This window comes from Chaetodon auriga, chromosome 8 (genome assembly GCF_051107435.1).
Source record: "Chaetodon auriga isolate fChaAug3 chromosome 8, fChaAug3.hap1, whole genome shotgun sequence".
Lineage (NCBI taxonomy): Eukaryota > Metazoa > Chordata > Actinopteri > Chaetodontiformes > Chaetodontidae > Chaetodon > Chaetodon auriga.
In genome coordinates this window covers 21118816-21141791 of record NC_135081.1, presented here as the reverse complement: position 1 = coordinate 21141791, position 22976 = coordinate 21118816, and the positions used below count along the sequence as shown (strand labels likewise).

The 22976-nt window shown below is 42.3% G+C and overlaps 1 protein-coding gene across 2 annotated transcripts; it reads right to left on the bottom strand.

Moving 5' to 3' along the window:
* Window positions 1–2690: 2690 nt before the first annotated feature.
* On the bottom strand, window positions 2691–22085 carry phf1 (PHD finger protein 1). Of its 2 annotated transcripts, none has more exons than XM_076737657.1 (15): window positions 21925–22085; window positions 19766–19844; window positions 19584–19665; window positions 18818–18904; window positions 17792–17886; window positions 17118–17266; window positions 16545–16640; window positions 14589–14657; window positions 14146–14269; window positions 12949–13016; window positions 12206–12343; window positions 10342–10420; window positions 8770–8885; window positions 7597–7683; window positions 2691–6101 (listed from the first exon to the last, which is right to left on the bottom strand). In XM_076737657.1, exons 2-15 carry the CDS (start codon window positions 19841–19843, stop codon window positions 5720–5722), a joined length of 1650 nt encoding a protein of 549 aa, XP_076593772.1. In that variant the 5' UTR covers window position 19844; window positions 21925–22085; the 3' UTR covers window positions 2691–5719. The 2 variants fall into 2 exon arrangements, with proteins under 2 accessions (XP_076593772.1, XP_076593771.1); XM_076737656.1 differs by lacking the exon at window positions 21925–22085 and adding an exon at window positions 20468–21238.
* Between the last annotated feature and the right edge of the window lie 891 nt (window positions 22086–22976).

Here is a 22976-nt window from a genome sequence, read left to right as displayed (position 1 = left end):
TAACGTTTGGCTAAGTTACAGATACTTACACGTCTGACATGCACATTGTCGTCTTTCTCCTCGTGTTTCAAACATTGGACGGCTCTGTTTAGGTTGATTCAAAACAAACTGCACTTTTTGCCGTTGTTTTAAACTAAAAACTCTTGAGTATGTGTGAAGTCCTGTCACGCTCACTGTCTTGTCACTGTCCAACTTCACAGAGGAACAGTTGAAGGCAGCAGAGTGCTGCGCCTGCCTTCCTTTAAACGTTGAGATGTGGCCGCCATCTTGTGGTTAATACCAGTAGCTGCAGCTGGGACCTGGATTTCCAGGATACACACGTCTATATCTATACTGCGCGCGCGCGCACGCACGCACGCACACACACACGCATATAGAGAAAATGAAATATCAAATATCCAGTTAATCCAGCCTCTCCTTGGGACATCATCACTCCATGGGACAGGAGAGAACAGCTCAGTGAATCCATCATCTTTTCTGTCATTTACACCAGTGTTTTTCTACTGAAATGTCAAAATGTCTTTTGTGAAAAATGTTTAATGACCTTTAGACAATATTCACAGGACCAAAGACATGACTTTCCTCAAGCTCACAACATACCAAGGGAGCTGCTATCATACATGTGTTTCTCAAGTTATTCACCAAAATGCAAAAATCTTTACTTAGCCATGCCTGACACACATATGGATTCAATATTTGCTAAGGCTAATATCTGTCTCATTAAAATGATTGCAAAATAGATGTAGAGATTTCAGTTGTTATTCCGTTTGCCTCTTGGAAATAAAACATCATGTCACAGGACTTAGACAGAGATGTGGAATTAATCTTGGCGTCATTATTCAGAATTTCCATTCATCTTGAAAACTCATTGTAACTGGCACAAACGCAAAATAAACATCCATCTTTCATGTTGGCAGCACTTGTACATTTTCTGCCAAAAAAAAGTAGTTAATCTTTCCTACAGGACACATTTGGCTGTAACACAATTTATCATCCCCATCAGACTAATTCATAGGGATTCTCACCAACCCTGTTTGATTACCACCTACAGTGGAGGCCATCAGTGACAGAGGGAAACATAACTCAGTCTACTTTTGCCTTAAAGGTAAAACACTCACCCACTTTTCAGCACTGATGAACTATATATAAATATGCACTACAGATGAACAATATTAGCCCATGAAAACTGTGTCTTTAAGTCATGTTTTGGAGCCTTTTGTAGGGTTAATAATAAACTGTGCTGTCATTTTTGACTTAAATTAAAGATCAAAGTGACTTTAACCTCTTTCACAAATATAAGAGTTCAAGCTACTTATTCAATTTACACTCAAAAATACTTGAATAAACTGAAGAGAGCTCCGGAGGTCTCATAACCTTTGAACATATCCTAGCTGACTTGCAGCACAGAAACAGACGAACACAGACGCTCTGAGACACGAATCACTTGTGATGAATAATTTGTTTTCTAAATCAATATGTATAACTCAGAACAGGGTTTGCAATAACATCCCGTGCATCTTCACTGTTTTCACTTTTTAATGTGCTGCTAAATTCTCATTATATGATTTCTCTGGTGTGTACTGGTGTCTTTGGTTTCCAGTTCAGTCAATTACCCACTATTGCATCCCTATTTATACACGATAAAATATATTTGTAGGTTGTTTTCAATTTCACATGTGAATTGCTCCTGGAGACATTAAGGAGTTCACGTAACATCAAGCTAATTTCTTTAAAAGTTAAAATCCCATCTGTTTTTGTTGAAAAACATACTGCTGAGTAAAATATGAGGTTTTTCTTCTACGAAATTTTGTCTTCTACTTGATTTTGTGATATTTTTAACTTTAGTTTATCACTAAAGCTCAGTGGGTTTTATTCTCAATCTTATTTTATGCTAATTATAGTATGGTCTTTTTTTCATGTGATATTACTCTTATCATCATTATTAATATTATTTCTGGGGACCCTGGCCACAGCACACCGTCTGACTACAATGAAGTTCTGAATAAAACTTTTGGCCTGTGTCCACTTAAAATACCTCTTTTTTTAGGTGTTGCACAAGGTTTGACCTCAGATTCTCAATAATTCTGTTCAGACAAAAAGAGAAGGATGCTGCAAAGCTAAACTAGCTTCTTCCTGAACTTCATCAGCATATGAAACTGGCTCAGCTCTCATCAAATGAGTGGCATCTGAGTCAGTTATGTCAGCGATGAAGACCAGGAGAAGTGGTTAAAATCTTAAAATGTTAAAAGTTAGCAAGCAGACCTTGAGTGGAGACTATTTTGTTGAGAATGAACTCTCATGCTCATGTCTGAAGCTGTTCTATTTGACCTCTAAACACATCATCTGAAGCTGTTTATTTAGTCTCCCTTTATTCCCTTATTGTAGCGACTGTGTGTTTGTACCCTCCTCTGACCCCCCCAGGAGAACATGAACCCTGCCTCTGTGTCATCGTATTCACACTACAAATATTTCCTCCATTCCTGGTGTGTGCGAGGCTCAAGATGCAGCACTTAATCAAACATCAGCTGCTTTTGACAGTGCTGCCCGTTACAGTCATTATGGTGTTTTGGAAGAGCGAATCGCTTATTTTTAAGACACAACAAGGTGAATTACACCATATTTTAAATTGTAAAATAGTCCAGAGAGGCAGACACTGAAACAACATACAGATACATAAAAAACTCACAGTGTACGAGGTGAAATTTTTTTATTATTCATGTTACATATTAGGTGTCAACGCAGAGTATACATGTACAAACGTAATTTCTCCAAAAATACATCAAACTGAGCTTGGACTTGACTACAAATCAGAAAAAGAAGACTACCTCTCCCAAAATAAATGATGTTCCTCAATGCTGATGTCTTTATTTCCTCCTATTTTGTTTTAAACGAATCTGTTTGAGTTCCACCTAGAGTACAACCTATAACAAGCACTTGACGGGTATAGACATACCATAGAAAACACACAAATACATTCATCACCATCGCCTAGAAAGGTTCAACACACCCCTTCCTAATAAACTACAGTCAAATAGTCACTGAGGAGGATGAGAATTGCAATGCAACATCATTTCACCGGCCTGAAATGGATGCAAAGGTGCAGGAGATGCTTCGACAGGGAGGTCGGTACTTAAATAAAATCTGCATCGGTTTGATTAGAACAGTATAAATGCTGTATTTGTCTTTTGTTTTGTCCAACTAAACCTGTAACGCAGCCTTTCCTCAAAGACTGGACTGATGAATGTATATGTTGTGTAAGTTTTATCGCAACAGATTGCTGAAATAAACATCTGTATAAAATATAAACTCTGAAACTTGCACCACAGTATTCTAGATTTGTGTAACCTGTTTGCACAAAGATCCAACTTCAGCACCTCACTTGAGTCTATAAACGCGTCTGAGAGGAAGGGATGCCATCAGTCGGGCCTTGACTTATGAATCCTTAATGCCATGTTGCACCTCAGTGTCGTCTTTACCTGTACTGTTACTTTGAAAGCGAGGGCTGAACTCCCTGCGACATGAAACTGAACAACAGCAGTAGAGCGGCTGGACCCTTCGCTGATCTTTATGGCATATGACACTCATCAAAAACTAAAAGAAACACGCCCCTTTCAAAGTGATCTCCACCCTGGTGACTTCAAACAGACATTTCAATAACATATACGTCTTTTTTGTTGTTTGTTTGGAATGTACAATAACATCACAGTCTGTTCTGATCAGGAAAACTCTACTCAACATTAGAACTGCTCCTTGTTTACCCATATAGTTGTATCTGTCAACTTGACAAAGAGCCATCCTCTTATTTAGCGGCAACACGGCCTCGCTCATCTATCTGACGTCTGATTGGTCGGCTCAGGTCAGCAGACCAACCGGCAGGTACACAACCCATATAGGCACTATGCAACCACGTCAAAAAAATAAAATAAAGTTATTTTATCATAGCAATATATTGTGAATATATAATTCTATCTATAAAACAAAAGCCCTCTTGTGGCTCCTATTTCTAATACATACAGTACTCTAAATGTAAATTATGACAAAATCTAACATAACAAATAAGTAACCTCGTAATAACATGTATACAATCTTATTAACATACTGCGATGAGAAAAAATATGAAAACCTCCGGAGAATCTGCTGTTCATGAAGTCAGACAAGCTGCCGACTGAGCAGATGAACGGCTGGAGACTCCAGGTGGAGTCCCTCAGCCACTACTGCCAAGGTGCCCTTAAGCAAGGCATTAAACTACCATCTGTGTGGCCAGAAACACTGCGCGAGACCGGCGGCGCCGCTCCGTCTCTTCCTCGCCGACGGAAGGTTACTTCGTTTTCACGAGCAGCCAGTAGCCGCCACCCAGCTGTCATCACGCTTCTCGCCGATGACGGATCGTTCATCTCTGTCAATTTCTGGCCTCATTTTCTCACTGAACTCCACGTGAACATTAAACCGTCCGCTGATGGATGAGCAATTATAAAAGTGAAGGCTGGGAGAAGTGTGGAGTTGGCTACTGGCTGTTTAGCTGGATCATCCCTCGGATGTCCATCTCAAATGATGGGAAAAGCCACTTTTTTAAAGTTATCTTATTACTTTTAAAAGGGAGTGAGGTACATTTTAAACACTGTCTTTATTTGATTTGAATCAGGCTAGATGTCGAGACTATAAATTGGGTTGATTTAGTGAACAATTTTTGACACAGATAGAGATAGAGTTTCAACAGTATTTCAGTAATTATAGTTCAATGCAAAATATAGCTAATATTCAATTTTGACCACTTTACATCTTTTGGCCTGCAAATCTTTGTGCTGCAAGCCACAAGCCACATTTTTAAAACAGTACATATCAAACAAACATATCAAGCTGATTTTTCTTTATTTCACATGAGAAATGCTTCTATATTTGGGAAAATACGCTAATTTGCTAACTCAGCAAGACGGTCGATATCACTTTCACGTCTGTCCGTTAAATATGAAGTTGGTTTCAGGAGACTGTTAGCTTAGCTTCGCATAAAGACTGCAAACAGGGGGACACGGCTTGGACTATTTGTTGTCCAACACATAACCACAAAACCAACCACAGATGATTCATGAGCTTCAGAGGTGCTTTGGCTAGCTTCCAATCTTAATGCTAAAGCTTGTGGCTTCGTATTTATCATACAGATATGAGAAAGGTATCAATCTTCAAATCAAAGCACAAATTTTTCGAAAAATGCTGAACTGTTCCTTTAAATTATCAGTATGTTGTCCAGATAAACAAGCAGTGGAAGTTTATGGTCTGATTTTTGGAAAATAAAGTTTCATTTTCGGTGAAAAAAAGCAACAATCGTTCTTAATTTCCTGGACTACAACGCTGATTATTCACAGTACTTTATGTCAAGATATGAGGACAATTAAAGACGTGTTCTTGTTGATGTGGCCCAAAGATTTGCAAATCATTAGGAGGTTTAAATATCTTCGCTCATCACTGTAAAACATGATAAATGCAAAGGCATATTCCAAAGTTAACAGTACAAATATCAGAGAAACACTAGCAAAGAGGGACATTTATTAACGAGTAGTGAGCTATAATGATGTCGAATAGTGGTGGTACTATGAGAGCAACCTGGATTTGCAACGTGTAGGGATTTTTTTTCTTTCTGTTTTGTTTGTACTTTGAACACTGCCACGTATTACATACACTGTATTCCTGTGGCAAACAGTCATGGCGTCTTTCTCTCTGTGTGTCAGTACAAACTCACGTTTTCCCACTCCACAAGGTACTGCACCTTCCCGTCTGGTGTGACGCGTCTCGCCAAGATCCTCACTGCCTCCCCTCCTCCCCAGCTCCTGGCCACTGTCCCGTCCCCCCCTCCGACGACCACGCCACCCCCTCCTCCGCCGCCGCCGCCTCCTCCCCCTCCGCCTCCTCCACCTGCGCCACCCCCTCCGCCCATGCCGGTCTGGTAAGGGGGCAGGTCGCGGAGGATGACGGGCTCCAGCTGCTTCTGCCCCGGCTGGTGTTGGTGGTTGTGATGGTGCTGATGGAGGTGGTGGTGGTGATGGCTGCCATTGGAGTTGAGGGGGTATGGGAAGCAAGGTGGTGGTACTCTGCAGGTGTCCTCCACGCTAGAAGAAGAGACGGAGACCAAGCACAGGTGTCATGAGCAGGCGTGGTTCACTGCCTCATTCCAACAGGCTTTATTCATGAAGAAACACACTGAACTACGATCATTTCATTTTTACTTACGATCAACATAAAGGAAACATGGAAAACTGCTCTAATCCATATTTTTATACAAACAAATGGATCAAACGACTATAAGTGAAAGTGAAAAGCAGAATTATCACCCAAATGCGACTAAAGACGAAGGCTCATTTTGCGACATGTCTGGGGGATGTGCAAACAAGCTAACACCTTCCCTGTATCAACTTTATGAGAAGATAACCAAGCGGCAACTTCCTGCTGAAAAATGAAGCCAACGCCAAATTGCCAAAAACTGCAGTTCCTCAGATGGCCACTTGTGGCTCACTCCAAAAGTGAGTCAATGCCCATAGACCCCCATATTAAAACACCCAGTTTTACAGAAGAAATAAACATGTTTACAGCCTGGTGCAAATAACAGTTTTGGTCTCCATAGCTAATTTTGGTGTTTATGACAACTGTGCTATGGTAAATTTTTATTTAGTTCTCATTTAAATTATATTAAGGCTTAAAATTATGCAGAATTATGGCCGTGGCTGCTTCGAGTGACAGCTAGATGCTAGGTTAGCTTCATTCAGGCCACCTCAGCTCCACCTATGCTCCACTTTTGCGGAGTCAGGCGCTGCCAAGATGGCAACGTCACAGAGCTTCATAACGGCTCCTTAGACACCTATGGGAGACGTCACTGAGACTACATACATGTTCTATACAGCCTATGGAGACAACGCTTCAATGTGGTGTTAACACCACCCGCAAGAGGCCAAAAAGTTCAGGTTAAAATTGCAGGTTTAAATTAAATTAATCAATGCCAATTACAAAAGCTGCTGGTGAGTTATATTCCTGAATGCTAATTAGCAGCATTTCATAGTTGATCAGCATTTGATTGACATCTGAAAAACATCACAAGACAACCATCAGAAATCATTCTCTGATAACATGTTTTGATTGCATACAGTGATCTCAGGTTCGAGCTGATCAGCAGGCACACACAGTATACTGTACGCAGCAGCTTGACAAATGCTAATATGTAGCAACGACTGTAATGCTGGTAAGTGATTTAGTTCTCACAAATGTTCTGCTTTATATTCTAGTGAGTTTAATGCTACTCCAAAATGACCATTTTTACAACCAAAGATAGTTAAGCTAATGCGGAAGAAAACATTAAAACTAAAGTAAATCAGCTGTTTAATGGCCGAAATGTCTTTAATGCTTATTCTGTGAACGGTGAAAAGGGCCCTTAAAAGCTCAAACTCAGCTGAAGGGTCAGTTGGTGCCGTAAACAACCGTAGTGCCTCTGATTCGTTCGTGCATAATTCTGTTGGTAGTCTGTAAACTTGTGTCTGTAACAGAATCGTGAACCAGCAGAGGAAGTCGGTCCAGCAGGAGTGACTAAAAATGAGGCTGATAAATGAGTGAAACCTGTTGTAGTGATGGAGACTCCTGGAGAGCGCAGTGTTTCCGTTGTACGTGGTGTGGTACAAGGCATACATCCGCTTGGGTGGAGAGCTGTGGACGGGACACACCAAGGTTGAAGACAGGGACTGTTTTACAACTTCAAGGCAAAATATTTTCAACCAGCTGTGCTTCAAAACAGTAGAAAAGGCTGTGATCGTTAAAGGTTAAGTTCTCCTCAAAGCATAAAAAACACATTACCGACTGATGCCTTGTGGTGCCCATGCAGATTTTTGTTTTGAGTCTATTTACTTAAGTTTGTCTTAAGTCTTCTGCTGTCACCCCAATACTATCCTGACAAAAAAAAGTTGTATTTGTTCTGGTCACATGATTGTGTGTGCTGTCGGAATATTTTCTAGCAAGGAAATAATTCCACCTCCGTCGTACTGGGGCGGCGGCAGAAGTCTCAGAGGTGGATATCAGAAAACCTCATGTTACAACCCTGAGTCCAAACAGCTGGGACGCTGTCTGAAGCAAAATAAAACAGAATGGGATCATTTGCTGATCCTTTTTGACACATACAGCACAAAGACAACATGTTTAAACATTGGTTTTTGTACATATCTGCTTATTCTGAATCTGATGCAGCAACACGTTTTGAATAAGTTGGGACAGGAGCAACTAAAGACAGAAAGATGTGGAATGCTCCAAAAGCACCTGTTTGGATCATTCCACAGGTAAACAGGTTCATTGGTAACAGGTGATAGTATCATGATTGGGTGTGAAAGGGGCATCCTGGAAAGGCTCATGCCTGCATTTTATTTAGGTTTTACAATGTTTTTTTGGCATCAGGGTTGCTGAGGACGCTGCAGCATCCTCGCCTCCAGGTGGCTTTTTGTCACATTACACAATTAACTACTATTACAAGCATAACATAGCATTTCGTCTATTTTCGCATAGAATTTTGTCTGTGTTCATGTGTTGTGGCAGAAAGGTCAAAGTCAGGCATTGAGACAGCATCTCTATCATGGCAGTTTTCAACCAACAGTCGGTCATTTGGTCGAGGGCGCAGCGCCTCTTTCTCACACACTTCCTGCAGCTACGTGGTACATGTAATACAGATGACTTGATCATTTCGCTTTTCTCATAACCATCAATAATCTATCAATACACAAACCTGACTGGCACAGCACCCCTTACCTCAAACCGAGCTCCTCCTCCGACTTCCTGGAGTTGTAAAGGCTGGCCCCTCCCATGTAGCCATGGCAACATGGCAGTAGCTCAATGGGGTTGGCAGCAACTGGGGGTGGACAAGCCTGGGCACAGGAGACACACACAGATCAGCTTGTCTGGATGCCAACGTGATCACAGGAGTCCACCAAGCTCTGATACCTCCATGCTTAGACCTGCATGAAGTTAATTCGGCGCATGCAATGCCCAGTTTCGTGTTTAACGCGTCTTTTTAAAGGTTTGCATTCTGAAATCGGAGCGAAAACATTTTAGCTGATATACATTTTGTGTATATTTTGCATTCTTAAAAGCACATGAGGGCTTGAATTCCATTTTCATGCTTTGCCTGAGGGCAGATATGTGTAGAAATCCAGACTACTAGCATTAATGGATGTGAGTCACATCATCAGCTCATCAGAGACAGCCGTGGGATGTCCCGCTTAGATGTATCACCTCCACAGCACCTCCATGGAGCAGGCTGGTTAGTGAGGCAGCTCTCCTGACACACACACTCAGGACCCATGAAAAGTAAAAACATCAGAGCATCACCAGACCAATTAATCACTGGAAACATCATCCGGGGGGGATGCCACCTAAAGGTTTTTGCATGTCTCATCGCTGGACTGTGACATATGGCACCACACTCGGCCCATTATCATTCCCCTCTCCAGCATTACTATTAGGACGGGAGATTATTATTCAGCGGCCTCAGTCGACGGCTGTGCCTTTAAATGGATGTGCTCTGTCAATGCTGCACTGTCAAGGTGCCAGCGCCACCTGGCCAAACTGTAATCGACTGCAAAGTGCACTTGGAAGTGATCCCAGACTATGCATATCAGCATTCCTTCCCATCTCACTTTCCCCACGACAACGAACCTGCTCCTCCAAGACGGCCGGAGATTAGCATCAATCAAAGGGGCACAATGGGGCCTGGATGTGCCAGAGTGAAAACGAGTGCTCTGTGGAGCGTATTGTTCCAGGATTACTGTATGTGCACGTACCCAGATCTGAGTATTGTGTAGGAGGACACAGTACAATGAGCATTCTCGGTTAAGAATGCGGTGTAAAAATAGTAACTGCCACATGTGATGTTGCCTGTTTCAGTGTGATCCGCTGGGAATTGGGTTTGATGATCATGATAAATGCGGTGCTGAACTGCAGATGTTGATGAAATACATGAGCGGGTTTTTGTGCAGCCAAGTTTGCATTTGAATTATACATTTTAACCGAGCCAAACACGCGACACTTCATCCCTCACACGCTACCTTTTACCAAATCGTGGACTATAAAGCATCAGCAGGCATTAAACATACAGCAAGAAGGAGGAGAAAAATCTGAGGCGCTGAGCTGCACTGGCTGTTAAAAGACACGCAGACTGATCTAGACTGCGAAATGAGCCTTCATCACGGCGTCTGACTGACAGGTTATTTGGATCGCAGAGAGCTGTTTACCTGGCTGCATAAAAACGGAAAAAAAATAATCAGAGAGGTTTTGTGGCCCAGACCTCCCTCCTCACCCTGAGTTGGAGACAGAGGCACTGACCTGCGTCTCCATGATGCGACGCTTTGATTTACGCGACTCTGCTCCCCCCACTCTCCTCTGGCAGGGAAGTGACAACGGGCTGAAATGAACAAAAAGACACATAAATTAATAGACAAGCCTACAGTCAATGTGCTATGTTTGGTTTATTAGCGTGTCTCCATAAAAGCCTACTGAGAGGTGTAAAATACAGGAAGATGAGAGCAGTGAGATGAATGATTTGGATGTATTATATTAGTAACACATTTTACATATATATGAGTGCAAAAATCATCAGCAGGATGGTTGAAAAACATGAAAAGAAGATGCCTTGTTCTCCCAAAATGCCCTTTATTCACTATCTTCTTCTTCTTCTGCTTGAAAGTGAATTTGACTCCTGTAGCTTGTCTCCAGTTTTGTTTATAAAAGCAAGACTGGAGGTCAAGCTACCTCCAAAGAGGCTGAACTGTCCTTTACAACTCAAAATTCGATAATGGCGAGTGCAATGAGCTACATACTCTTCATTCTTCTATAATTAGACCGTACAGGTAATAGATTAAGGTGTTGTCTGACATGGAAAGCCTCTGGAGAGCAATAATGCTCTCAGCTAATTCCGTTAGAATCTGCTATTTACTTCTTGTGTGCACATGAGAATTCATTTAAAACCTGTTTCCAGTATTTTGCATACAAAGACAATCATCTGACCGGGGGCGGTGCTAGAGGAAAGGCCACAGAGTGTCCAAAACAGGGAAGGTTCAGCCTCTGCAGGCTATGAATATCCACAGCTAAATTAAAGAAAATCCTTAATTTTGGATCTCAGTTTCGTCTGGGTCATAGATGACAGTGTTGGTCCGGGTGGTGATGTTATGTCTTGTGCAGCGTGTTTCTGTGCACCTGCCCTTCGCTAACTGTTCCAAGAAGCTAACACTAGTCACCTTTTGTCTAATATCTGTAGTAAACTTAAATTTGATTTATCAAATTATACTTTTCCTTCCTTATGTTACTTGCTCCTGAGCCTTGAATGACTAAATTTCAATCATCAGCTGCTAACAGAGCAAAAGCCTCTTCTGCCTGAACAACTTTAAATATCACATCTCTAACAATCTATGAGTGGAGGAATATATGTTTTATGTTACCAGTGTGACTTTGACTCTTGTATTCTTAAATGCTGGTTGCCAGTTAAGTTGAGAAAGTATAAATTTAGATCTCTGGAAAGGGATAAACTAATATGTATTGCCTCTGACGAAGCCGTTTGAACGCTGTCCATTTGGGAAGAAACAAACAGACTTCACTGCAGTCAAAATGAACATTTTACATTTCTGTCAGAAAGAGGGGTGAAGGCTAAAGTGATTCCAGCCAGTAAAGATCAGTGTTTCTTGCTGGAAACTTTCAGCTTGTAGATATTTAGAGCAAAGGGAACTGGCAAATTACTGAAGATGCATGTACTGTTTCCATATAAGCAAACTTTAAACTTGCGTATCAGAGACTTAAATAATGATTTTTTTATGAAAGGGGAAAAAAAGAAGCCCCCATCCTCAATCACATTTGCCTTCACGAATGCTCCACTGCTAATTATTTCATTGCAATTCAGCGTGAATAAGCGCAACCTAAATGCTAAACAGTATTTAAAATGAAAGCATGACTATGAAATCTGCAGACGACAGGACACATACACACACACACACGCTTTCGGATGCACAAACGTAAGCACACAGAGGGCTTTTATACTCTTTTAGGAGATTATTAAGACACTGATACTTTTGCTGGCATATGAAAATTGCAGTCCTTTGATTCCTAAAGTTAATTGTTCATGCGTAATGACTATATGCCCTGTGGGAGTGCCAGAGCTCTCGCTGAGATAAGACCTGAAAAGAGACACTGTCCTTACTCTGACCTTCTCCGGTGCGTGATGTTAGTAGGTGGGTCGGTGATGAGGGGCGACGAATCGGACGTCAGGGGAGGCGGGGCTCGAACCTGAAGCCCAAAAAGACACTTCTTCTTCTTGATCTCCTTCCCAGAGACAAACCTGGGGCAACAACAAAGAAGCAGCTTGTACAGTCTGGTTTTGGTTCTTAAAATGTATCATCACCTTATATGTGTATGTGTATGTGTGTGTGTGTGTGTGTGTGTTTTCATTAGTCCTCTTTGATGCTAATAATGAATTTAACATTGTGTACAAAATGTACTTATTCTCCTGATGAAAAAGTAGACTCAGGAACATTTCAAAGCTAGTGACTGTGTAATTAAGTATACATAATTAGAGGAGACTGCCTGGAGAAATGTGCAGTTTTGTGTCTGCAAGATTTTCCTTTTTGAAAATTTCAATGAAAAACACTAAAAGCAATTAGACTTCTCGACTGGTTATTGTGATTTATAACAACACCTTGTGTTCTCTTCTGACAACACGAAGTAGGTACCATGAAGTGGTAAATTTCATTTGGTCTAACTGGCAGTTCCATTTTGCTCCCTCTTCATTCAAAGCCACACATTTCACCTCGCTCGTTTCAGCCAGCATGTCCGACGCCACAAACTACGCAGCACTAAGAAGACCCCTCTATTCATGAAGGGCCACTCATCAATCCAGTCATGTGTGGCCGGTGTTTATTCTTCTCATCATATGCGTTGACTTACCTGTCCTTGTGGGAGTTCAGGGCGTTGAGGAGATTGTGACAGCGGTCTTGCCTTGGCGTGTCAGAGAGCTAGAGGACAGACAGGAATGAAAAATCAAAGCTGTGTTTACACAGTGGACGGCCATCAGCCAGAAAGCCTTTAATGCATACAATAATTCTCCTTTACAGTTGCTGACAGCAATAGTGTTAATATGGAAAACTACTTGTAGCAGCAACATGGCTGCAAAGCCGTGCTGTCATGTGATGACAGGACAAACAATACATTTTAAATGTCTTTTAAAAACAGCTTAAAGGAGAAGTCAACACCTCAGATAGATGTACAGGAAATGCTCAGAAAATTCCCCCTGGTGTCACCTCTACTTTTATCTTCCTGTTTATTCTCTGGGGAGCAACTTCAGACTTTAAAACAGATGGTATCACAACGTTGAGCCTCAGCACTCTAGTTTGAGGATTTGTCAAGACTCCTTCGTGTTCAGAAATGCTGGTCAGAGTGTCACTTATTCCTAACCAGGGGTGCTCGTCCCTCGGGGGGTACTTCAGTAACCACCAGGGTACATGGGAATATTATGCAGCAGCTCAGCTAATATAAAAAAAAATATATATATACAGTATCTGTACATTCACCAAAGATTTTTACTACATTTGTCACTATAACACGTAAAGCTACAAGCTACAACAAGCGCACACACCTCCAACCTTGGTCTGTTTTATCACCGAGTGGATTAAAACTAACTAGCTAGTTAGCAACGGAGTAGAGAAGATATATAGTTTGGTGAAAGGAATGGCTAAAGAGATGAAAATGTTAACCTTAACTAAAAATAATTGGCAAATCATTGAAATACTCAGGTTAAAGTAACGGATAAACTGTTAAAATAGTTAGCTGATTAGCTTAAAGCGTTGCATAAACAGATGAATGAACGAATGCGGCCTTATCATTAAATGAACGATAAGACCGCGGGGGAACGTCAGCGAAAAAGGTTGGGAACCTCTGTCCTAGATCATAAAAACATGCAAAGTCACAACTCTTTGATTTAGTGGAGTTCCCCTTTAAGCTTACGTAGAGGTCATACTCTTTTTTTAAAAAAAACATTACATTTAACTTTAATGGTGGTTAATAGGCTTTAAGTCTCAAATGCAAAAGGGCTGGCAGCATTTCACATCATTTCATCATGGTGCTTAAACGAGGAAATATCAATACCGCGCCTAGGAGCAACGACTCCCAATTCTCATTGGTGAAGGACAGGATTTCATGGTCAAAATCAAAGTATTTCCTCTTGCAGCACAGCGAGAGATGGTACAGCACTAAATGAGCCAAATCGACCCTGCATTTTAAATAAAAAACAGTCAGAATTAAACAATGAGAAACAGATAAAATAGAAGAGACATCAAAACACAGCCTTGTTTGATATACCACACTCCTACTGCACACAGCTCTATCAGTCTGTGCTGTGTTGTCGTGTGAAGAAGCATTAACACCATTATGTTTCCTCTCAAACCTGGAATGCACAGAAAAATTACCTGTTCTTTTAAATGTGATTAAAGAAGAAACTAGCGTTTACTCCTGATGTTTTCTCAAATAACCACTGTGTAAAATTATAGTGATTTTTTTCACTGCAAACAAGGTTTTGCTGTTAACATCACCAGGTCATGGGTAGTCTTTGGATGGTCTCTGGTCCCTTTGTACACACTGAACACTGGAACTGATAAAACCTAAAAAGACAGATGGGGAGAAAAAAAATCAGACGGGCCTCATGTGACTGTGTGAAATATCATTTATCCTAAAAAAAAAAAAATTCTCCTTGATGAATTCGTTTGTCTTTTGTCTGTCAAATACGGTCCTTTGTTTTTATCCTCACTTGCACAATCTGTGAGTCTTCTTTTAAAGCATATTAACTCTATTTTTGTTCAAAATGAGCATATTCTCCACCTTGCACATTTCTTATCATTTAGCCCAAGTTAATCATACACACTGTGATTTCTTCCCCTTGACTTTCCTTGCAGTGTCTCTTCTCCAGACATTTTATCATATAAATCAACCACAACTGGAAATAAAGAGACAGGTGTATCTGTTTCACTGTAGCATTCTGCTCTGGGTGACCCTGAAACTCAGCTCATACCACAGCTGCATTATGTGTTTCTGTCCTTCTATATGCATGTGTTCGCTGAAGGTCACCGGGAAAGATGAAGAGCAGACACAGTACGACGGCAGCACATGCTTACTATTCCAACTGTGAACTCAGTCTTCACTCTTCCTCCATCACCTGCTCAGCAGATGTTGTACCAATCCGGCCTCACTCTCCCCGACTGTCAATCTAAATCTAATCCCTCCTTTTCTTCCACCCTCAGACAGGTTCGGCAATAACACCATGTCAGGGTGGGTGTAGAACTCAGTCGGCTAACACAGATGGTTAATGACAATAATAACTTAATGGATGAATACATTTTATTACACGCATGAGATGCAGCCTATGAAACTGCACTGCGATCAGCAGCTTGCATATCCTCCCTACATCATACCAGAGAGGTGATACGTACGTCTGCTCTGCTGTCTGTCACTGTCCCTTTGCTCTGAGAGCGCGAGGAGCTCTTGTCCTTGTAACACAAGTCAGTGAGTACATTAACATGCGCACTGATGATTTAGTCTTAAGCTAATTAAGGTAATTCTCTGACAAGCGAGGCTGTCATGTAGACGTCTTCATCTGATTATCTCCATCAGACTGAAATCTGCCGCTGGGTTGATTAATCTCTCGCTAAACTGCCAATTTTGATAATCGATTAATAGTTTGTTTTTCATCAAGTCAAAATGCCAAACTTTCACTGGTTGCAGCTTCTTAACTGTGCTGCTTTTTTCTGTTATATCTTATGAATGTTGGTTGGACAAAACCAACAATGTGAAGATGCTGTTTTTTTTAAAGCATTACATTTTGAAGCCTAAACAACAATGTCACTTCATCAGATAACTTGGTGGCAGATTATTTGGTAGTTGCAGCCCTTCTGCGTTTGCAATCAGAGTACATATAACTCAGTTAGCAGCGGTAGGTTTCTGCTCTAACTGACCTGAACATTGTACCTAACAAAGTAAACGTGGCCAGCGGTAGGCCAATAAAAACAAACTGATCAATGTAAACCAGGTCAACGGAGATGTCACATGTCTCACAACTCAAATATTAGACCCTGACTGCTATAGCAACTTAATATGACTGGCTAATAGTGACTTCGCACAAATACATCAGTATCTGCATACATGCTGACAAATGAAAAGTGCAGTAAAAGTAGTTTTACAGGCTACATTTTATGTCTTTTTCTTATATTTCTATATATTTCTCTTATATTTATTAATTTACTTTACTGTTAACATCATGTTTTGTAGTTTACTGCACTGGTTCAACTATCCTTGTTACAATTCTTACATGACCGAATGTGAGAGATCAGTGCTAAAAATGTTACATGTCAAAAAAGCTGATATCAGGCAATATGTCACCTTCAGAATCTGTATATTTTTACTCTACGAATTCCTTTGTATTTATCATAATGACAAAATTATAACTCTAAATGTAAAGAATCCCAAGCTTTTTGCAGTAAAGCTCAGTAACGCACCTGTCTCCATACAGCAATGGCTTGGTTAGACATTGTGTGCAGGCCTCGTGGAACCACTGACCGCAGCCTCCACACTGCAGCATCTTCAGGTTCCACCTGCAGACCAACATGAACACATCAAGGGACTTTAGACACATGAACGAATGTGTCAATCTGTTGTCTTATGCATAATTGAGAGGCGACTGAAGGCTTTCTAAGCCGAAATGAGTCTTCAGGCGTAAACTCCCACCGGGTCCCACTACTCGTATGACAGCTGGGAGTTTGTTTTATACTGCTCTATGTGCCAGGTGGGTGGGGTTAGCAACATAAGCAAAGCAGCAAAGTATGACAAACACAGTAAAGGCACTAAAAAGATCCTAAAATGTCCTTTTTTCATTTAATAATTTAAATCATTCAAAGAAAGTCTGCTGATACTGTTTGACACACGTCTGATTCGCTGCATGCAGTCTGGAAATAATCCACGAGATGACTTTGACTTGGATGAGATCAGGTTTTCAGAGAAGACGCCTAATGCCGCAGAGCACACATGAACAGTACATTCAAACTTAAACTGGCCTCTGCAGTGTCACTCACTCTCCAGGTCCGGCACAGTAGCAGTAACACTGCTGCTGATTGGTCAGATGCTGCGGGTCCCAGTCTAAAGACGACAGCTGGTAGGGGAGCCGGAGCTTCATAAATTGCATGAGCCGGGCGAAGCGTCCCCGTTTGAGGGCCCCGCCTCTCTGAAAACACAATTTTAGGACAGAACTGATTGGTCGGTGACCCCTCAAATCACTGTCATGTCAGAACAGCGAGGGAGACAGATCGCATTCGATGGAGGGAAAGCAATTCGTCTCATTTTATTGTAGGTCAGCTGTGAGAGATAGTGTCCGAAGCAGCGGAAGTCTGGACAATGAGATACGGACATTGACCGATAGACAATTAACCGGGTGCTTTCTCATCTCATATCTACAGAACTGGAGCACATGTGATTGATTGACTTTAAATGTACTTCTCTCAACTTCAGCGTAATTTTTCAGCTTCATAACTATTGATTCTTCATGATTTCTCGGACACAATGTAGAACATCTAATATTGAACTCAATACTGTGGGAATTAACGCGCTTTTGCCTCGAATAAACCCATTTTCTGCAGCACACAACAGTATAGTGGCAGCACAGCCTGATATATTTGACTGGATTTTGCCCATATTACACACTGAATGTTTTTTCCCCCGGAGTGTGAGACGGAGAGATTAGCAGCCTGACCTTGGTTGAGACTGCAAAGACACATTGCCGACATATCCACGAATCGCTGTCAGCTTCCGGTTCGATGGTTGGCGTGTGGCACTCTGGATGATAACCTGTAATGGGAGGAGCAGGCAGAGCGTTTAATTCGTGTTTACAAGACAGACAGGCGGAGTGACAATAATGGCAGAGCAGCTCCATGTTTAGTGCTCTGCTGGTTTGTTTCAGCAGCACGCAAAACATTTTACTACACTGTTTGCATCCAGGGTGCAAGAAGTATGTTTGTCTGCTTTTTTCCTCAAAACACTCAACAAGCCCATTTGTCCGTCTGAGCCGTGAAGAAGACGTGACGGTAAAATTTCTCTCTTTCCTGCTCGTGCATCCTGCTGTTTGTGAAACTTCCTCTCACTTGCACTTCAGTGTATTTTATTTCATCATAAGACTTTTAAAGTTTAATGCTGTATGTGCAGAGTCCGACACCAGAAGGTTGTTTTCGCATCCATCTCTGTGCTCACTTGAAATCTGAGTTCTAAGGTGCGCACGTTACAGCGTGATTAACACGTCTGGTAGCCAGTGTACAGACACTGAGAGCGGATACAGAGAGGAAGGAGGCATCTTACAGCTAAAACTTTTGAAATGTATAAATATTTGCATAGTCATAGATGGATTTGTAAAGAAGGGAGAAGAAGAGGAATTTTCAATTAAACTTTTTTTTGTGGGAAAATCAAATCAAACACAAATTATTATTCAATGCAGAGTATTTTCTTAAAATATGTCCAGAGGCGATCTTTAAATTAACCTAAGTAAAGACATCTTTTGGCATGTAAGCCTGTGAATGAAACTTCCTGTCTACAGGTCCCTCATTTTCATTCTAGTCAAGACGCAGGTGCAACAACTCATATCTATCATTTATGATATATGGTTTTCTGTGTTTTCTTTTTAAGAGCAACACTGTTATTTACCATACTGTGTCAAATCGTCAAGGTCAGTGCAAGAACTGGTGGAGAAACGCTGCTTGCCAGCGTATGATCAGGCGTGCTTTCTTACCGTGGCGACATTTAAGACAATTTATGAGGGGTTCTTTAAGAGGTGGAGCGTCGCAAATACAGCAAACTTCTTCCACTCCAGCAGCGACTGAAGCAAACGGAGAAAGACAGAGAGAGGCAGGGGAGGGGAGGAAGTAAATGTGAAAGAGGAAGACAGAGAGAGAGAGCAGTCAACAGCATTAATTTATGTATATTGATTCACATCCTTGCCACCTCATTGATTTCAGTGTCTCCTGCACCCTTTTAGATTTCACTTCATTTGACGGGCGGATATTCAGCCTGGTCCTAACAAGCGTCCAACTTCCCCCTTCGCTTGATGTTAGCAGGAGTGGGGGCGCCATTTCCCTGAGGAGTCATTAGTCTGATAAATTCATAAATAGACCGTAATACACCAATTACATCTCAACGTGGCCCCGATCAGAACACTCATTCGGCATCATAACCTTGAACGTGCCTGTAATTTCTTCTCTGCACTTTTCCTGGACGACAATTCAGAGATCCAGAGACAAAAAGGTACAAAAAAAGAGAAAAGTTTTAAGCTCACGAGGGGAAAGAATCAGAAAAGTGTTCCTTCGACTCCTCGGGCAAAGTTTCGGAGTGGAAACAAACACCTTTTAGTTTGAGTTCGGCGGAGCACACGTGCATTCAATGAACTCAAACTAGGAGCATTTTTTTAACCTCGGAAACGCAAAGTGCTCCCAACAGGAAGCTGTTTACTCATCTCTCACAGCGGAGAGGGGGAGGAAAAAAAAAAGAGTTCTTCTTACACGAGTGGATGTCCTTCCTCAGCACCCAGAACTCCGAGTTGTCCTCAAATCTCACCAGACAACATTGCTTGACTCCATCTACCTGAGAGGGAGATAGCAGGTGAGCAGGATGATTGACAAAACTAAATGGAAGTCTTTTCAAATCCGAGCTCACACACACACGCACACACACATGCACTTACTCTTTTCACATTGCCGAGGTACAGTAGTCCATCACTCCATCGAGCCAACACATCATCTCCCTCGCTTACTCCCCCCATCCTGAGGAGAGAGAGACAGAGAGGGGAGAGAGAAGAGAGAGCAGGGCTCATGTGAAATGGAAATCCGATTTATTCGCTGAATACTTTGCTGCCATTGCTGACAGAGGGGTTTATGGCCCCGGCGTTTCAGCTGGCTCTCAGACAGGCGGGCTTCGGTGCAAAGGGGTTAAAATCCCAACCCCCCCAAAACCCTCCTCCTTTTAGACCAGAGCATAGCGACAGCCTGTATCCACCACAGTGAAAGATGAGAGTGAGTACACAACCAGAGAGCAAGACAAATGATTACTGCACACATGAAACACACGCACGCACACACACACAAAACACTGCATGATGACTGCTGCAATACAGTTTGATTGAATGAGCAAAACATCACTGTGCAGCTACTTGAAGCATCTGCCTGGCACTTTGCCGTTTTCTTCTTCCTCTTCTCCCAACATCTTAAAAACTTGAATAGATGCATGAAACGACTGTGCAGGCATTATCTCTGCACGCTGAGCATTTGTTCCAGTGCATGCACTCAAGTCAAGACAGACGCAGGATACATAACAGTGCACGGAGCCTTTTGTGAATCAGAAGGAAATCAGGCAAAATTGGACAGTGAGGCTGGCCGGTGAAGGGTACCTGTCAAGTCGAACTCCTTTCCGTCGGGGTCACAGTGATTCCTGGGCAGGCTGGACATGAAATGCCCTCATCTGCCGTGGATCTCCGCTGCCCAATTACTGCCCGCTCGGATGCGCAGCCTGCGTGTTTGCAAAAAGTGGATGATGTGCATGTATGTCCTGTCTGTGCCAAGCGCCTGTGTGTGTCAGTCAAGCCGTCAGCGAGGAGGAAGGGGGGAGGAGGAGGAGGAGGAGGAGGAGGAAGAGGGGGGGGGAAAGGCGACTAAACTGTCCGTCCGTCTCTCAGCCTAGTTTGTCCGTCCTCCGCTGTGCCGTTTCGTCATGTCCCCCGTCGCTTTTGCTCTCCTATGCCCCCCTCCTTCTCCGCCACCACCTATTGATGCTATTAAGGCGGGTTTGTCAGAGCAGCACCGGAATCAAGCCGCCAGAGACGCCATCATCCCTGCCTCTCGCTCTCGACCGACTTGTTGTGACGCAGACATAAAACACCGAGATAGAGTGGGAGGGAGATACTGATAGAGGGGGATCCAGGGGTGGCGGGGGGGTCCGCGGCGAGAGCACCTTCCCGTCTGAGGGACTGACCCTAAATCGTTGTGACAAGGTGGGATTGTGATGTCTGGCAGCAGGAGGGAGGGAGGGGTGGCGGTGCGGAAGAGCCAGCGGAAGCAGCGCGCGCAGCGACAGGGGCCAATTAAGTGGCCAATTAATGAGTTTAGCCGCCTCATTAATTGGTCTCAAACAAGGGGGACCGGCCAAGTTCAGGAAGCCCGTGGAGAAAAGTTTTCAGGATGAGACGGCCGAGCGAACACTTCGACTTATCAATACTGATTATCTGCCTGTGTCTTATTAACGGGGTTGTTTGGCTGATGTGTTCGCTTTCTTCGATAAAAGAACAATCTGGTGATTGGTCCATCTCTTCTGAAAAATAAGTCAGCATCACTGCAGACTTACAGGTGTAACGAGGCCAATAATGTGCACCACGTGAAATCTTATTGGTATTCTTTCTTAAAAATAAAAGCGTTTTTCTTTCAGCAATTTACTCCGTTTGGAACAACCTCTGCAGCGTGGCTGCTCGTCAATGAAAATACTGGAAGTGAACTCCAAAGTGGACAAACAGCACATCTGCAGGACAGATGTGACATCCAGAGGACACAGGACATATCCGGGATGCGAGTTAATGCGTGATGCGAAATATTGTTGGCACGAAACAAGTCTGGCTCTGATTGCACCAAACTCGAGTCATACATGTGAGATGTTTGGCACAAACAATGCGGGCTGAGTCTTTTCCTGTAAACTCCTCTCACAAACCACCAATTCACAGTGCTGACTGTGTAAATGACAGAAAATTCATTTATGGTTTCAAAACAAAACAAACATCCGGCCAAACCTGCTTCACGCACACAGTATTAAATTCCAGCAAATCTTAATTAAGCGTCATTTACAGTAGATTATACTCACAGTTAAGTTGATTTGGGAGACTGACGCGTTTTGGCTGCAGGCGCATGCATCCAATTCAAGGTGTTATTTGTTTATGTCTCCGTGTTTGCGTCTTTTCGTGTTTATTTAGCCCGTGTCTTGCACATTACTCACACCAGTCAGCCGTGTGGTAACACCGCCGTGCGGTTCAAAATGGCCCCTGGCAGATTAAAAAGTGTTAAAGTGCCAATTTCCAACTGTTACCACTAGGTGGAGAGCAAATACAAGGACTACAGCTGCACTGCGATCAGCCAGTCAGCCTGAGAGATGTTCAAGGCCAGTCGTTCTGTTCTGACTGATGTTACGTGAGATGATTTGCATGTAAATCTCTCAAAATGTCACTAAAGGTTTTTTTTTGTGTGTGTTGAAGTGCTGCAGAGTTGCATCTCCTCAGGGCTCTAAAAACAACTCAAGTGAAAGGAAACTGAACATCACACTTTGGTTGAACTTCTCACAGCTCGCGTAAGGTGATGAGAGGTCACACGTCAGGAGGCTTTACTGGTCCTCAGCGGGTCCCAGCAGAAAAGGCTGGAAACCAGAATGACACGAGCCATGATTTGTGTACATGATATCAATATCCCTTCATGCATTGTGTCTTTGTGTTGTCTCTGGTCATTTTCCACTTTGTGTGGCAGTGAGACAAACATTTTTTATCGACATATTTCAACTTCCTGTTTATAATGCAAATGGTCAACCTGATGGTTGTGCGTTTGACAGTCATGTATAGCTTTAGAGTCTTAAAGGGACAAAGTACTCCATCGAATACTCCATCACAAATTAATGTCCTGCATGCAAAATTGTACTTACAGGTAAGTACAAGTACTTGCTATGCCCCTGAGGGTGTTATATCAATACACAGTATACTACATTACTGGATTTTTGTGCTGTAAAGACTGTTCTGCAAAGGAACTATTGATTACTGTATAGCTGTCAAACAAGAGTAGAAAGCACTATGTTCATCTCAAATGTATTTAAACAGGAAAATAAAGTATCATAAAATGGAAATACTGGAGTTAGTATTATTATCATCTGAA

Excerpts from the sequence above, each read along its gene's own strand:
- phf1 (XM_076737657.1), bottom strand. The coding sequence starts at position 19,843 with ATGGGGGGAGTAAGCGAGGGAGATGATGTGTTGGCTCGATGGAGTGAT. Across the intron at positions 18,905-19,583 it reads GAGGAAGGACATCCACTCGT|TCGCTGCTGGAGTGGAAGAA; the intron begins GTAAGAAGAACT and ends CGTTTGCTTCAG. Across the intron at positions 14,270-14,588 it reads CAAAGACTACCCATGACCTG|GGTCGATTTGGCTCATTTAG; the intron begins GTGATGTTAACA and ends TTTAAAATGCAG.